The following is an 18,390-nucleotide window of genomic DNA, read 5'->3' on the forward strand; positions in this document are numbered from 1 at the left end:
TAAATGCCTGAGGACGGAAGCATCACAATGGTGCCAGGACATTTGAAAATTAAATGGGCCGAGTAACCAAAGACTGCCCAGGTAGAGGGTGAAGGGGAAAACCTTCTTGGCACAGCAGCTCCTGAAGTGCTGGGCATGAAAATGTCTGCTTCACAGACTGGTTTGCATGATTGATTTCCCTGACATTAACTTCTAAACCCTCTGCCCCTGAGGACGGAAGCATCACAATGGTGCCAGGACATTTGAAAATTAAATGGGCCGAGTAACCAAAGACTGCCCAGGTAGAGGGTGAAGGGGAAAACCTTCTTGGCACAGCAGCTCCTGAAGTGCTGGGCATGAAAATGTCTGCTTCACAGACTGGTTTGCATGATTGATTTCCCTGACATTAACTTCTAAACCCTCTGCCTAATTTGCTGACCCATACATGGGTTTATGTCTTTATATATAGTAAATGCATAAAATCTTTTTTATGACAACTCCATGAATGACACATTGCTGCCCTGTAACTCAGTAGCTGTCCCCGTGGTTACATAGATGTGTCTGATTATAGATCAGCCCTTCAAAAGTAATAAAATGAAGTGGCATTTTATGTAACTCAATGGGTTACAGTAGAAGCTGTTAACAGTACAGGATTAAAATAAAATTGTTCTTGGTATTTAAAAAGTGATGAAATGAGGAGAAAAATAAATCCACCCCCAAACGCTGCAAATCACTCCTTACAAGTTTGGCATCCGCCCAGATCCTACTTGGAAAAAAGAAACAAACTAGGCTCCTTCCCTCAGAGCATCCTCCCACAATGTTCAAGGCATAAAGCTCAAGGGCAGTGGTCACTGTCCACAGACACACACAGACAGACTGTACACAGGCACATCCAGCATCCTCATTAATAAATGCCACTTATCCTATTTGGCGGGGGGAGGGATGGTGGTGGTGGTTATGCTTTCTAAAAATATTCCTGCTACATCTTCATATTCTGTGCATTTTCTGTGATGAGACTTAAATACAGGGGAGCAGATCTGACACATTTCAACAGGTTTCTGTGTTCTTTAAAGGCAAACATGTAAAGGCAGACCATTAATGTGTGACATTTATTGTTTAGACATGAGTGTGTACTAATCAAATGATTGGCTGAATAAAATATTTTGGCACTGATCAGTCAAAGTATGATTACAAATTGAATTAAGTTATTGATAATGAGGGACTGCATTCAGCTGGAAACATATGAATAGAAATTACTACTGAGTTTTAGATTATCAATTTGTATTACGTCTAAAAGATCATCCCAGCATACTGTCTGTTGCCTTGATTTTCCTTTAATTGCTATGGCATGACTGCTACCATAAATAAATGGGCCTGCATAACTTTCAGATCATTCACTGGATGTGGCATTGGGTAAATTACAGAAGGGAAAGACAAAGTCTGCAAAATGTGCTCCTCTGATGAGATGAAGTTAGTCTTGCACATTTATTTCCAACATTTTGGCTAGGTGTGTACCTGTCTCACATACTTAATAAACACATTATTATTTTCCAGAATTCCACTGTGCAATTTTTGCCATTAAACACGAACGAAGAAAAATAAAAGTCAACCATTCACTATTAAAAGACTTTAATTATTTGGAACACTAACATCAAAAATGTTTACTTGAAAAGGTTTCTTTCCACTTTAGTCCATCTTCAAACCTGTTACGCTATATTTCACTGGCTAGTATTACAAATTACACTGACATGTTTCCTCATACTTGTAAAAGATAGAACTACAGTAAATTGTTTCACAAGGTGTTTGGAAAAAACATATATAAGAAATTATTCTTTCCCTCTTCTATGATGTAGCATAAACTTAGTTTTAAAGTAACATGAACAGTCATTATAGAGCTGAATATATTTGACATAATTAACCTCACAAATAAATAAATATATACAAAGGAGGTTACAGCATGTCAACTACAAAATAGAAGCTTTACACTGTAGAATTGAGAGCATTCAAGAACATCTAACTGACACAGACAGTTTAAGATTACTACATGGTAGTAAAAAAAAAAGAGAAAAAAATCTTAATTCAGCAAAAATATAGGTAGCTGTACATTAAACTGATAGTTAGGTTACAGGTCAGCTTCATTCAGGATACTGTGTTTTCTTTATAATTTAGTGATCTATTATATTTTATCTATTCCTCATTTTTTCAGGAATGTTTGGTTTTCCTTCTCTTTGCTTTTCAACACCTTAATCAGGTAGAAATCTCACAGTAAGCTGCTATCTGAACACTATTATCTACAGTAGTTAAGCAAGTGGGATGATAAAATATATGTTCAGTAAATGCTTGTACATAATCTCTCCCTAAATTATTTCACTTATTAAAGATATCTGACAACACTCATCCCTGCTATTAATTACATTTTAAATGAATTGGGTTGACTTTCATTCATACCACCACGTAAGTATCTGCAGTTATAAGAATGAGGTTTGGTTAAGGTCTGTGTAGTGACAGCAGTGTTTCTGGACGGAACACCATCAGGACATCCTCTTCCCACCAGGTGTTTGCAGCCAGGGAAAATATGCCATTTGTGCAGTCACAGCATTAAATGATCTCTGCACGCAGAAGCATGTGCAAAGAGCAGAGAAAGGCACAAATCCATATCCCTAATCACTGAGCATCCACCTGCTTGGCAACTAAAAAACCTCAGCACAATTTTCTGGTCATCTTCTGAATGCAATTAATAAAATATTTTGCTAAAATATTTTGGTTAAAAGAAAAACAATTCTGAAAACTAAAATTTCCATTAGGAGATATTCTCCTCTGAAAACAGTACTTGAAAATGCCTTTGATATTTGGGCACATTCCTTCAGAAACACATACAGCTACTATTTTTATAAAGCCTGTCACAGGGTGAAATATGTTTCATGAGGAGAGATGCCCTTTTGGCACTCATGGCCACATGCTAATGCATCACACATTTAGAGAGATTAAAACAAGTAAGCATTTTATGCTCTTGTCTGTTCTCTGCACACACCCCCACCCCCTCCCCACCGGTGTCATTATGGACACAGTACAGCAATGTGAAATTCCCTAATATTGCCTGAACACTGTTTAAATTCTCTGCCTCCAACAGCCTCAGTTAAGTCATCCAACAGGGAGGCAAGTGAGGGATACTGATACTGATAATATTATGTGCCCAGAAAGATGTTATTTATTACTGGTTATTTTAATGTTGCAATGCCATCTGATGGAGGTGTCTGTTCATACACTGTATCTGAAGCGCAGAGACTGACGAACTCATGGGTTTACAAAGAATTCATCTTGTATTTAAATACTTAAGTTTTAGCACCGTTCATTGTTTTTAGATTGTGGTACACACTGTGGTTTCCTGTCATATTTACTGTGTGCATGACTATAAAAACATGTTTGGAGAGAGTTCTAGGTATATATTTATATGTCTATATATAGCTGAATGTCCTCTGTTTTGTTTTGTGAAAAAGAACATTCAATATAGACTTGCAATGGGAGATGCTGCATATCGATCAATAAATGCTGAAACAGAAAACTTTGAGTAAACTGTGTTTCTATGTACATGGGTAGAACATGGACTGAATTTACAGCATGTATTGTTCTGGTAAGATTTGCATGATTAGGTCTATTTAGCAAAAAAGGGTTTAAAGCAACCCTTTAACACTGGTGTTAGGATTTTACTCACTTAGGAATAAAGATCACACAGCACTAGACAGTCAAGAAGGAAGTATCTAACAAGTGTTGCAAGGAAAATCCATATCTTTCAAAAGAAAAACACCATCAGTAAACTGTTCAATAAGAGCTTGCCTGTACTGCGTGACATGTCTGCTATTTTCTCCAAGAGTCAAGACTTGCTTCTGTTTGGACTATGTAATTTAAAGAAGGGCTTGCTGGTCTTCAGTCTTAAAAAATATTTACACAGGATTACAATTAGCTGTCCAGTCATCATGTTGGCTGGCACACATTTAAAAACAGCTCAATACCATGGTGGAAAATTGTTTTTCCACAACATGAAGAAGGCAGATAAATTGGTCCTTAAGTGGAAGCTGTTAACAGGAGAAAATTTTAAACCGGGAAAAAAAACCTAAACAGGTCACATTCTATGACATCCAATATTCTCAATTCCAGGCAGACTTTTTGTGTTCCTTTGATTAAAAAAAAATCAAAGCCCAGTTAGAACTTTGTGCTGCGACTAAATGTGTCAGACATGATGATATTTTTATAGAAGTTGTCAGAATGAGGATTGCAGTATCCTTTGACCTTGTCAATAACTTGATGGACAGGGATGATTGATGTCTGTTCTCCATCCTCTTGGGCAAATTTTGAAGATTGCTTGTCAAGAAAAACATTCTCTAGGAGAAGGAAAAATCAACAAGAAGAAGTTAGGGTCTCTTAAGCAAACTTGTCAGCAAAATTGCTTATAGTCTAAGAGGTGTTTCACTCCCACATAGATATGCCTTCAATTGCCACTACTGCTGAATGAAATTACTGCCCTAAAAGCCAGCAAAGAACTTTTTGGCTCAGCATTGCTTCTTCTAAATTCATTTGAGATTCCTGGTTTTGTAGGCAGACTTTTCACGTATCTCTTGAAATTATCTCCCTATTCTTTTGCTTAAAGTGTAACTGATGCCTATCACCTTTTAATATATTAATTTACTGTTGATGCTTTGAATCTTACAAACCAAAACCATTTTGATAGTACCGAAATAAGGGTGCCATTCGTAAATAACATCTCCACATAATGAAGTAGTGGAAAATGACAGTAAACAGATATAATTATAGCAACAATGGAAGTTTTAAGCTATGCAGAGTAATAACATAATCTGTGCAGAATGTAGCAGGATGTCTTGCATCTTAAAGCAGATAACCAGAGCCAAAACTGGCCTAAACTTAGTGCTTGCCTAGCATCACCTTGTTTTTTCCATAATGTGGAAAGAATTCTCCAGCTGTGGGGAGAAAAAAATGCAAAACAAGGGGAATCCCTTCAGAGTCCATGAACTATAAGCCAAGGGTGAAACTGAAGAGAAAAAGGAGCAAGGCAATTCCCAGCCAGACTGGGAGAGTCTGCTCCAGCTAACATTAGTGCTATTCAGAAAATGGTCAGTAGGTAGAGCTCATGTAGTGAGAAATGAGAAGGAGAGAACTTGTTTCTCATTTTCTCAGGTACGTTGTCCTAATGAACTCTCCTTCTTATCTCTTCCACTGTAGTGAATAATGTTAGAATTAATTCTCATAACCCAGGCAAGGTTTGGACCATTGCAATGTGACAGTAAAGCGGAGTGCTCTGGGAAGCAATGTGACATTTTTGATGGCTATCACAAGACCTTGGTGAAATCACCTTCAAAAATTCCTTGGTAAAGGATGATTCAAGAGCTAAGCATATTACTTCAGCTGTGATTTAATAAGAAACCTTTTTTCTGAGAAATAAATGAACTAAAAATAAACAGAAAAGTAACCCACCCCTGCAGAAGTCATGATATCAAGCCATACAAGAGTATGAAGTGTTGCAAAGAAGAAATAGTTTGCAGAGTGAGAAATCAAAACAGTTCCACTCATGAAAACAGAAACAGGCATGTTCAGGCGCATCAGGATTATTTTTTCAAAGCACGCAAGAATGTCCATGAAATGCAGCGAATAACTCCATGTCCAACAGCAAATTGCCAAGTACTGTGTGCCTTTCAAATGTATGCATTTACCAGCCAATGGCTTCACACCTAAGTACTGGGTTCAAACCATGTATCATGAAGTAAATGGTAGTTGTATCACCAAATTCTCTGCAAAGATAATCTTAACTTCTAATTCACAGAAGTGTTACATGGAGTATTTAAGCACTACCTACAAACAGCTTGTTGCAGGCTTGTAGACAGCTGGGCCACAAGATCCTGAACTGAACTCTTTGATCCACCCAACATTTGTGTTGGTGCATTCTGCATTCAAGCAGCAGTTTACAGCATGGCTTTCAGGCATATACATTTTGCCATTTAGAGTTATTTTGGGTGCAACTGGATATAAAAAAACAATGGCTAGAAGACTAATTCAATAATGGTCGTGGACCAAATACAAATACATCATAAAATTCCTGTAATAGCTCTTAAAAATGCTAAAAAATCTTACAGTCCAATTGTTTTTGCTTGTTAATATATGCTTTGTGTATGGGTCTTTCAGGGTAATCTCTTTTCCCTAGACTACTGTACACAGGCATTAATGTCAGGACATGGTCTGTTGTCTAAAATGGTATCTTCCAAATGCTTCATGGCTCATGCAGAGTGCAGACACCCAGAATTTGAAGCATGCTTATCCTCTGATTCAGCATCAATCGCACAAGATGTAATAGTGAGAAATAAGCAGTGTTTCTGATTGGCAAAATCCTTTGTGTCAATGAGGACATCATGCAAGAAGCATCCCTCCACCCTGTTCCAACCATGCATTCAACAAAAGCAATTCTCACTTTACCTGTAATGCTCCACCACTGATGAGGAAAGGGCCTTAGAAGACATTATCTATACCACAAACACATGAATGCTTGTGTCAATTCCAGGGAGTACATTATAACCATATTAACAAGAGTTGCCAAGACATGTAGCTATTACATTATTTGCCTGAAATTTAGCTAAGTCATCAAACTGAGAAGTTCAGCTGTATTGACAATCAGAATCTGAATGTTTTCTATGATTTTAACATATGACAAGATATCTCAGTATTTAAAAGCCTAACGTTAGCAAAAATTCCTTTGCAGTATCAAGGTGTGTATTTTTAGAGATCAAAGCAAAATTTATCAAAATTTTAAAAATATAGAGAAAACTGTCATGTCACCTTAATGTTCGATAAACCATCACATTACAAACTTTGGTTACATTCCCAACTGCAATTGCTTTTAGGAATAATGTATGCATGGAATTGAGCTCACCGTTTTTGAAGAAAGCATATGAGCAAGTTTCTTTTCACTTACTACTTCTTATCTGGAACAGTTTCTTTGTTTTGCTTAAAGAACACACTGCAAAAGTCCAGTACTAAGTCCCTGTAATTGTTAGCCTGATAAAAAAGCCCTGGGTACCCAAAACATTTAAGCATATTTTTACCATTAATCCTAAGACCAAGGGTCTAAAGGCTGATCTGCCATGAGTACAAATGGAAATTCTCTGCAGAACAGAGAATTCTCTGCAGCAGAACAGGCATGATGCTGTCCTGTTCTACCATTAAATCAACAGTAGCACTGTGATCAGTGGATATTGAAGATGTTGTTTGTGGAAGACTGCTGGGAGAAGTGTCCCTTCATAGAGAAGAAAGCTGAAGACAGCTTGCTCAGGGCAGCTGGGAGCACTGCACACCAAACCTGACATGACAGCAGGGACAGGCAGCCTGGCAAGGCAGGTGCCAGCTGTGTGCTCCCAGCACAGCTGTGAACAGCAGCCCTGACAGCAAGCTCAGGTGTACCAGGGAATTTGTAAGATACCTGCAATTTTTACTGTATTCACATGTACATTATAAACAACCAAAAATATTTTAAGTCTTGAAATACCTGATGCACAATCCCTCATGCTAATGGATGCACTGAATATGGGGCAGTGAGAGACTAACAATGTCATTCTTAAAAATGGGGATTTCTAGACAAAACTGTGTGCCTAACTGAACCAGGTAATGATCATCAACTGAAAAAAAAGTAAAAAAGAAAAAATATTTCCTGGAAACGGTGCCACTTATCAAGAAAGGAGAATGTGCTATCATTAATGAAACACTGGGGACTTATGAAAATAATTCATATTTAAGAAACAACATAACTTTCCTTCTAGTAAAATAATCTATTTCATATCTAAACATTACTTCAAATAAATATTTCAAAGCAAGTAAACACATCTTTGGGTTAAATATGCGCGCATATTTTATTTCCACTATGTTTATAGAAGAGGATTCTGTAATAATGCTATGTGACTACACAGGACAAAAACATAAGTTCACAAAAACAGCATTACAAAAAAATCTGAACAGTGATTTTCTGTAATATTATCTCAGACATAACCAAACTTGCAAATCATTCCAGCTCCTCTCTTTCTTTGCTCCCTTAAACTCTTCTTAAAATGAGCACATTTTCATGGTGTGAGTAGAATACAGATGATGTCTTTTATTACATATACCACTGGCATCTAAATAAATAAGCAGTATATATGGCATGCTATTTGTAGAAGGGAAAGACAATGCATACTCTGGGAACACAGTATCCATTTCCAAGTAGGCTCCATTTGTCGTTTTACCCATAAATGTTTTACAGTTAGATGGAAGGAGTTTAACCAAGTGAATCAGCTGTGGACTTTGACTCTGAAGACTTGGCTCCTATTTCCAGCTGTGCTGCCAGCTTTCGTGTTACCTTGGGTGATGAACGCCATCTCTCTGTGCTTTGGCTACCCTGTGTTTACAATGGGATAATAAGCAAGATTTGCTTTCATCACACCTACTTTAGTATGGGAACATACCAAGATCAGAGCTATATACTGGGTGTACTGTATGGCATGTAATCATTCTTATTAAACAGTAACACATATTTTTAAAACACTGATACTATACAAATTGAAGAAATTTTCTCACATTAGCCTTTGGATAGAAATGACTAACACAAAGCTACATATTCAGAGATGCACTGTTGCAGTGCAAGAACTCACCTGTATGGCTGTTTCGTTTGCAGTATGTATTCGTTGTAGATTTTGATTTGGATGTTAAGTAGGTTGAATTGGAGCCGATGGAACTAGAGGATAAGGATTTCCCAAGATTGTCAGAACTTTTCTTTATAATATTGGTTGCTGTTTTGCTCCAATCTAAAAATGATTGAAAAGTTTAACATAAATAAGTACCATAGATACTAAATGCCTAATTTATTCAATTATGATTATTTCAATATCAGATGCATGTCTTAATATTGCTTATAAAAAACAGCCTGTCCTTCTTCTGTTAGGTAGCGTCTTTGATTCTTAAGAATCATGAAATTATTCCAACTGGATTTACTCTACCACAGTCATTAAAACTGGTGGCTCTAACACTCTAACAATCATTTGGCTGGATGGCATAACTGCAAGTAAGATCTAGCTTTCCAGGATGCAGAAAGCAGAGACTCTCTGTAGCAGTATATGGATACCAAACTTTCATGACCTGAAGAAAGAAATCCAAAGGGATCGAAAGTGATGTGTAGGCTCATTTACAGCGATCTTATCGTCTGAGGGCTTGATCTGCTGAGGAAAATACTATACAGTATCAGATTTTCACTTGCTGTTTAGCATATTGGTGCACTATTATTTAATAATGCTTATTCAGTAGTTCACATTTGAAGACTTTTGTCCAAATCATTAACACAATAAGCTCTTATGCTGGAACAACTTCCAAAACTAAATTAAACAATTAACTAATAGCAATAAACTGAGTGAGGAAAACTGACACTGAAGAACTCATCACGAGTGTCCCAAGAGCATTAGAATAGAAGTACCTAACTACATTTGTATCATATACTTGCAGGTAGTTTCACACTTTATTCATCTTGTTATTCGCTACACTTGAATGAATTTAAAAAAATGCAAAGAAGTCCAAACCAAAGACACATAGGTCTCCTTAGCCTTGACTGAAATCCAGACAAATACTCTATCCTAAATCATTGCTATAGGGTTTAGGCATGCAAGTTCATGTTTGGTTATATTTCACTGTTCTGCCTGAAAACGATGTCAGATTCATGGAGAATAAAGCCAGTCAGTGGAGATGGACTTGCTAATGCTAAGCATAATGACATCACATTAACTATACCACTTAAGTATTCAATCCTTCATGTTTTTATTTCTATCATACCCACAAGCTGCCCAACAGCAGCATTAAAAAAATGAAAATAATTTGATCCATCTGTGATTTTAAGTTCAGGAGTTACAGCATAAAGCACATGGAAACTGAACATAGGAAACAATTTGGATGTCTGATAAGAATGAATATGCTTTTCCTGATTCATTTTGACTCTTTGAAATAATGAATCAAGTTTGCTTACTAAAAAGTGAAAGCATAAATATTTTTTAGTGTACAATGATATTGCATTCCCTAAACAAAACAGAACAAGACAAGCAAAGTCTTGACAGCAAAGTCATTTCTTAAAACCTTGGAACAAACTTCAGATGCCAAGAGAGAAAGGACACAAGTGTATTTGGGGCACTGTTATAATCCAGGATAGACTGGCTTATCATAGTAGACAGTGATCTTATGCCACCTTACGTCAACTGTAGATTTAAACACAGGTCATTGAGCTAGAACTATATAAGCAAAATTTATATGGTCCAAATCACCACATCAGACAGCAAAGCAGCAGTCTAATGCCATCCAAGACAGCCAAAGGTAAAGGAAACTATAAATGCAGTGGTCCAAGTGTTGCACTTCTAAGTGTCCAAACCAAGTGCTCTCCTTTCTGTCTGACTGTTGCAAATAAAGATGAACTTCAGCTTAGTCAGGCTTATGCTAAAAGAATTTTCTCTGTTTCCAAGTCTCTAATGGTCTCTCTAAATTAAATGGTAAAGCATAGGGCAGTTTGAAAAGGCAAACATAAATGCAAAAGAAGTCAATGTACTTCTGCGTGCCTTTTAAGAATGGTTCCTACACTAAGTCCACACAATTCAGTCAACATACTTTAATGTGGGAGAAAATGAGTAAGATTGGCTTTTGAATGACACAGCTTGAATCTCTGGATCTTTATTTAATTTTAGTTTTATTTATTTTACAGGGTCCAGAAGGCCTTCCAAAACCACGCTTATAGCACTACAACATTTACCAGCTGTCTTCAGTGGAAAACTGAAAGAGAAGACTTGAGAACTTTTATGAAGTGGTATCTGAAAAGTCCCTTGGCAATTGTTAGTACTGAAGTGACAGCCTATGATTAATCTATTTTTCCACATCTCTGGCTTCCCTTGTATTATATTAAAAATAACATAGCAAGCTGTTTACCTGGACTTTTATAGACAACGACAGCACCTAAGGAGGGGAGCTGTGAATTGCTTTTACCTGAATTGTCTGCCAGTCGGAATCTGCCACAACAGAGATGTCTTCTCCATTGTTTCTGCACATTTTCTTTCATAGCACAATGGAATACAAATATAAACAAACCTGTGACAAAAGCAAATAAACACCAAATGAAGCATGTATTTAGAAATAGATAAACAGATTAACTAAAGTCTGCTATCAAAAGACTATGAAGTACAAGAAAAGAAAAAACAATCTTAAGATTTTGTTATTTTCATCTATGTCTCATTTAAGAGGTATGGAAATTAAAGCCTACCCATTCTCTAGTTGCTAAGTAAGTGTCTGGGATATCAGAATACAGAGAACAGAACCCCTTTTATTGGCTCTGTTGATTTAGATTCAGCTCAGTGCTGGTACTTTAATTTTTTACACTTTTTTTGGCTTAGAGGAAAAATTAAAAGGTTTTTCCTTTGAACCAAATGAATATTTTACACCCAACAGGACTGTGAGAGGCAGGCTGCAAAGTAAATACAGACACTATTAAATTAGCAAGGAGATATTTTATCTCCTCCTGTTTCATACCTACAGAACTGTGGGCTGTATTCTTTTAAAACCAGAAGTCTTGCAATTAGCACTAAAGGGTTTCAAGAAAAAGCACACTTGGATTTATGTGCATCACATGCATGTACTTGAAATGATTATGAAAATGGTTAACAAGATATTCATAAGTACTAATTACTTATTTCCAAAGAAAACTACCTGATTTGTGCATACAATTACAATATATGTGTTTAAGAATGTTTTTGTAGAGTTTATTTTTCTCACGCAATTGTAAAAGTTTTATTTTCAAGACAGGAGATAAGCATCCCATCATGTGATAAAGTAGGTCTTAACAGGGCATATGGTATGATTTCATCATTCTGCAGATGTACTTTGGAGCTAAATATAGTAGCTGGTAATCTCTCATGCTTCTGGTTCTTCCCAGGCAGGCACTGGCTGTGGAATCTTTTGCTGTTCTCTGGCTTGGCCTATTCTTGTTTTACTAGTATTCTCTGGGAGAGAGCCAACCTGAGGCTGAACACCTGATCACAAAATGCTACTGCCAACTCCCTCATGATTATATCTTAAACATGAACAAATGCTACATAATGTGGGCAAACTTGGTCATGTGCCTTCCTCTAAAACCATTCCTTTATGATCATCATGAATAGTTCCATACACATCTGTTTCAGCTGGTAGAACACAATGGCAGGGTACAGCTTGGAAAATAATGCTCTGGAGCATCAAATTATCCTCTCTCCTCCAAATTGCTGAGGTCTAATTTTGCACTAATACATGTCATTGAACTGGACTTGTACTTGCTTATAGCCATTAGGCTAGGCTGAGACCTCTGAGATGAGTTAACTTTACGTAAGGATTCTGTCATGAAAACACAATTTTTGCCAAATATTTCAAGAGCTGATGGGGAAAAAATAGGAAAAACACAGTTTAAAAAAGGCAAACATACCTTAATGCATCCCATATGCCACCTCCCTTGCATTATGGTTGCTGTGTTTGCATTTAGTGAAGTATTTTTCTGGGTTATTTGTTTAAAGCACAGAGCAATTCCAATGCAATCACAGGCTGCTCTTACAGGCTTAGAAATATGCAGTTGTTTGTGGACCAAAGTTCCTCTCAGGACTTCTGAACAGCTACAAACTTAGTAAATTGATGCTTAATTAAATTGTGGTGAACGCTGGGAACATTCTGAATGGTTAAAAATGAAAATGCATATTCTATAGTAATGCAGAACAAATGTACTGCATTAAGTACTTCGCCTTTGCCCTGTCTGGGCTTGGTCTCCAGAATTTTTTTCTCTGTATTTCATTATTCATTAAGTTTACAATGTGCTTTAGGAGTACAGCTTTGGGTTTGTTTCCCAGAGACAAATCAGACCCTAGGCTTGGCTCTAGCTTGGCTCTGACTTGAAAGTATTTGGCTTGCCCAGGCATATATATAAAATGAGCAGCCAAAAAAGAGATGTTCCCAGATTTCTTACCCTGAGCTTCAAGGAGAGAAAAGTAATTTCCTATGTAGATGAAATAGCAAAGTACAGTAACACTAGTGGCAGCTGCAATTTGCTTTTTCACTGCCAGTGCACAGAAGACTGCTGATGGAGACTGCTGCTATAGCTTAAAATACTTGTGCAGCTTTCAAAACCTTGAGAGAATAAACATATTTATTAGCTCATTCTAATACTGATTAAAGACTTGCCATACTGAACTGCTTTTTGCTGCTGGGAAATGCTTCCTGTTACAAATTCCAATTTTTTCTTTGCTCCTTTCCAACCCTTTAATGCTACATGAACACTACACCAGTTATATTTGATTTTAAACATTCTCTTCCTTTCTTCTTTAGTTTTGCCTAGCTCTTTCTGACACAGCAATAAGTCCTTTCACACAGGACATTGTTATCTTCCTGTGCGTGGTATGACATGGCTAAGCATACACTGTATCATCATTGCTACCACAGTTCATGAAAAGCTCATCACTCTTCATTTTGCCTTTACTCCTCAGCTTTTTCAGATTCATTCTCTGACTTAAATGCCTTCCAAATATTCATTTTCCATTAAACAGTGCTAGTACCCCTCAGAGACTTAAGCAGTTGTGGTCAACCTTGTGTGCACTCTGCACATACAAGCTTAATTGATTGCACTGGAAATTCTGGTTGCAGAGAACTTGTTCAATTGGATCCTTGGCATGCTTTTCAGAATTTGAATCTTTTTTCATGCTTTTCCCATACTTCTAATCTCTCTAGGCCCTTCTGAATTTCTAACACAGACACAATGCAGCAAATACTTCATTATGCTGCTAGGGGAGTATCAGAATCAGTCCTTTGGAAAAAAAAGTCTTAGTAAGAACACCACATCTAAACAATTTTTGCCATTTTGCCTAGCATTTTGGATTGAAACTGACCCAAACCCAAACCCACAACATTATGCTCTTTCCATGAAAGCTCAATAAATCTTTTAGCACAGTAAATACATCTCAACTGTATCAGATAAAATCCACACAGGGTAACAGTAAGTACTTTTTCCATAAAGGGAAGATATTTTGCTGACCCCAAGAAAGTTTAATTTTTATCCCAATATTTGTGTTGCATAACACATGCTCCTTCAATGACATTCCTGAGCTTGGTTTTTGCTATGTTGTTTTTTCCAGGCAAATTTATTTTTTATGCCAATATGTGTGTGGCATAACATGTGTCCTTCCAATGACCTTCTTTGGTTTTTCTCTTCATTATGTTTTCACTTGTACTTTATTAGTGGGTAGGGCAAGCATTGGTAGAGATTCTTAAGTCATTTGATACATACACAGATTTTAGCTCAGAGCTAAAACTCTTAAATATTAGGTATGTGATTCTGTAATTTAAAACCATTTGATTACAATTTACAGGATTTTTCAGAAAGATGAACTATGCTGGAAAAGTAAAACATTCAAAACATGAGTAAAGCAAAATAAGGTGTCTATAATAGTCACTGGATTTTTCTTAGAGAACCAGAGAGTATCTTACATGTCTGTGCTATCTCTCCACAATGAATCAGGGCTGAATTTGTTTTATGACTTTCTCATGCCTTAATAAAATAGTTATGAGTTTTACAGATACCCTACAGGAATAAATTAAGGAAAAAAGGCTTCCTATATTGTTATAATCGGTGAAAGGAAATGTTGAAGGTCATACATCATCTGTCTCAAGAAAGATCACTGCAGACTCTTAGCTAGGAATACCTCTGCTTATAATATAATGTATTTTATAGAAAAGAACTTGAAGTTAATTAATTTATATAAATGTTCAACCCATGTGTAGCTGGCATTGTTATTCAACGTAAGAGGACACTAATGATGGTTTAGTAGCAAAGGAAAACCTAGAGAGCTTGGATATAAGTTCCCTAGTCAAGTCACTGGACATAGTATGCTGCAGAATAACAACAGCTCAAATATTACTCAATCACAGAACAAAAATTCAGCTTACCTTGCAATGAATTGAAAATTGAGAAGAGGTACAGGAAAGCAAGAGTTAAGGGACCCCAGGCAAAAAAGGCAAAGCCCCATGTCATGCCCAGGAGGAAGGTCAGGCTGACCATGCTACGGAGGTTCCTCAGGATCTCTTCCTTCAAGCTCCGATTAGTTCTTTTGCCATTCCTCCCACAGATTTGCACCATCACCACAATAAACATGGCAACATTCATCAGAAACATGATTCCAAAGTAGCCAGCACAAGTCACATAAAAGACAACTTCATTCTTGATCCAGCAGCTGTAAAGAAATAGCAAAAAAAAGGTTAATTTTTGGTTATGCAAACTATCCTCCGATTATTCATCTGACTACAAGGAAAACCAGTCTATTTCTGATACCACTGATGAAGAGCTACACTGTAAAATTAAACCTTTGTCCATTTTCTCTTTGGAAATAGGATGAAGCCCAGAGGCATCTTAAATGACTATGGCCCATGGTATTATCATGTCAGAAATCTGAGAGTAATACCAGATTTTCCTTAAGACTAATTTGAAAGGAAATCCAGCCTCAGATACAAGCTGTGGGAACTGAAATACCATCATGAAAAGTTTAGACTCAGTACGAGCAGCTACACCACTGTCATCTCTGTGAAGTAGGACGTTTTCACAACAGAATGGGCAAACTTGGATCTTTGGTGTCAAAATCTCAAGTTTCTGCTACAGGAGCTAAATGAGATCTTGTACATAACTGGAGAAGCAGGGCCTTTGAGGTAGCCATTTGACAGTCAGCCATGTGAGAGATCTAGCTCATTCCTCTAGCAGCTAATAGCCAGAATACTTAGCAAGATACTATAATAAAAATACAAAATGACATTTTCATTTATCATGATGAAGCTTTGCTGGGGAAGGAACAGAACACTCATATAAAAACTGTGGCATTTAAAGATTATTATCAAGAGAAGAACATAGAAGACTATTGAACTACATTGGCAAAAGGCTGGTTTCCTTACAAAAGAAACTACTTTTATACTACTTCTTTCATTTAAGATAAAACAAACCAGGTATTTTTATTTTATTTTCATGACAAAACCTATAAATTATTCTTTTGCCAGAGGAGTATTTGTGCCTGGCACTGGGCAATCCAGATTTCCCTCTGATTTTTCTTACAGCCTTCCTCACACTTAGATTCAAATAATTTAGAAGACAGTGTCACTCATTTTGCTTGTTTAATGCACCTTTGACTTTTCCAAAGCAATCTGACTGATGCTATTTTTTTTTACAGACTACAAACATTAAATTGTAAGAGATGAAAAGAAATACTCACAAGTCATCTCCTCCTTGCCCGTTAGCATCTTTTCCATATAACTCTTTGCCATAAACATGACTTGCATTTGTATTAGCAGTTGCTAAAACAATTGCTATCACCAGAGCTGGCAAACCTGTAACACAAGAAAACTTGGGAGCTTTCAAATCTCCTAAACCTTGAAATTCACCATGCTAAACTGAATCATTGATGTCTCCATCCCTTTTGCTTTAGCACAGAGTATCCTGAGAAAATTGCACTGAGAAGGTAAAGGGAACAATTTTTCAAACATCACAAATTCATAGAACTTTCAAAATACTTAATGGGCATGAATGAATAAGCCTTATAATGTTCAGTACAGTAGAAAACATTTTTTAGTATGTATAGAAACCAAAGTAAAATAATCTTCCTTAAGTACCCAAAGTTAAATTTGCAACTGTACACAGGCTCTCATAATATAGCAAGAAGATGATTAACAAACTATTACCAAAATGAGATCTAATGGAGGATTTTTTTTTCAGAGACATTAATGTGACTTGATTAGTTTGGGTAACATGAACTGAAACCTGTAACTTCTCCACTGCTTCTCTCAACTGTAAATATTTCCTTTTTTTTTTTACAGAATTATATGTATTTTATATCCTTTACTTAAATGCCTCCCCTCCTCCCCACCAATAAAGCAAATTATTTCTTAATAATAAGGTAAAGGGAATATTTTGGGTAAATAGGCAACTATGTGGAATAGAACTCTGTGCAGAAACGTACAGCTCACACAAAAAAAAGTACATTTCCTGACATGCCTTATTTACATGTCTTATCCTCGCTATAACAGAACAGATTCAAAGGGGAAGAGGTTAATTCGCTTTCCGACCACTCAGTCCTTGTCCTCTGCTGAGGCTGCCAAATAGGATGCTAGTTGCCAATGGAAAGACATCAATTATCAGCAGGACTGAGGTCAGTGCTCTAGTCGTAAGGTTAATGGTTTTGTATTGTGTTGTATTATTTCAAACACAATATGTGCATTCAGGGAGAAGTCACAGATTCCTGATATAGACAAAAATGAAGACTAAAAGCCTTGCTGCCTGTGCCTTGCAGTTATTTTTCAGCATTACATTTTCCATTTCAGTCCTGCTGTGTACGTTGCTTAGGGCAGCCAGGATCTCTCTGTGGTTTAAACACTGTGCTGGAGCTCAGAAAATTTTCTTTGTTTCTGATTCTGCCATATAGGCTTTGCCCTTGTTGGCAAGAAGATTTAAGCTGGACTTCTAATTTTTGAAAGTTAATGCAAAGATACCCATAGGCTTTGCAGTAACTGGCAAGAGTTTCTGCATTCATTGTGTGCCACTGTTCTCCATCTCTGATATGACAGTCGCATTTCCCCTCTCCCGTTCTGGCCTCTCTGGAAAGCAAGACCAGTTTATCTGGTCTCCCTGCTCATCTTGGGGCTGTGAGTTGCTCTGGGTGGAGAGTGCCACTTCTAGCACATTTACACAGCATTATACAGGGCAACTTGGTGACAGAGAGTGCTGGCTCTGTGCCAGCACTGCCACGGCCCAGGGAGCAGGAAACACCATCCTAATATTAATTCTGCTCTGCATTTCTGATAGAGAATTTTCATATAGCACCAGTTATAGAGAACATCTAATACAGCAGCATACATGCTATGTAAATATTGCATCTACTGAACTCACCCCAGCCAATGATGCAAAACTTCAGTATGTATCGCCGTATATATATGTTGAACACCTTCACTAGGGCAATGTACATATGAACGGCCTCTAGTCCCATCCATGTAAAGGTGGCCAGAAGAAAAAAGTGTAACAGTGCAGCTACAGCTATGCAGAGGCCATTGATATCAAATGATGCAATCCAGCCATCAAGCAAAAAAATCAGGTTAAGGAAGAGCAGGGCTGTGCTCAAATTCATCAGGATTTTGGATGGATAGTCTCTTCGCAACTTCCTAATGAGAGAAATACAGGTGCATATGATTAACTGGCTGCAGTCATGCAAGCCTCTTACAGCAGCTGGGTTTAGCAGTCACAAAGTAAATAAAAGCACAGGGACCTCCTCCCAGCTGTAAGCTTTTGTGGCAGTAAGGCATAGCAAGGTGTACTTC

The 18,390-nt window shown here is 37.1% G+C and overlaps 1 protein-coding gene across 1 annotated transcript in view; it reads right to left on the reverse strand.

Annotated features, from left to right (window-relative positions):
* Positions 1–4,148: 4,148 nt before the first annotated feature.
* GPR126 (G protein-coupled receptor 126) overlaps positions 4,149–18,390 on the reverse strand; it is a gene marked incomplete at its 5' end in the record, with an annotated part of 44,463 nt that continues 30,221 nt past the window's right edge. The window contains 6 exons of the mRNA XM_009083494.1: positions 4,149–4,358; positions 8,661–8,813; positions 11,020–11,121; positions 14,989–15,272; positions 16,296–16,410; positions 17,966–18,234. Coding sequence (XP_009081742.1) covers positions 4,180–4,358; positions 8,661–8,813; positions 11,020–11,121; positions 14,989–15,272; positions 16,296–16,410; positions 17,966–18,234 — 1,102 coding nt within the window. The remainder of the gene's footprint in view (positions 4,359–8,660; positions 8,814–11,019; positions 11,122–14,988; positions 15,273–16,295; positions 16,411–17,965; positions 18,235–18,390) is intronic.

The sequence above is a fragment of the Acanthisitta chloris genome, unplaced genomic scaffold (assembly GCF_000695815.1).
Source record: "Acanthisitta chloris isolate BGI_N310 unplaced genomic scaffold, ASM69581v1 scaffold10891, whole genome shotgun sequence".
Lineage (NCBI taxonomy): Eukaryota > Metazoa > Chordata > Aves > Passeriformes > Acanthisittidae > Acanthisitta > Acanthisitta chloris.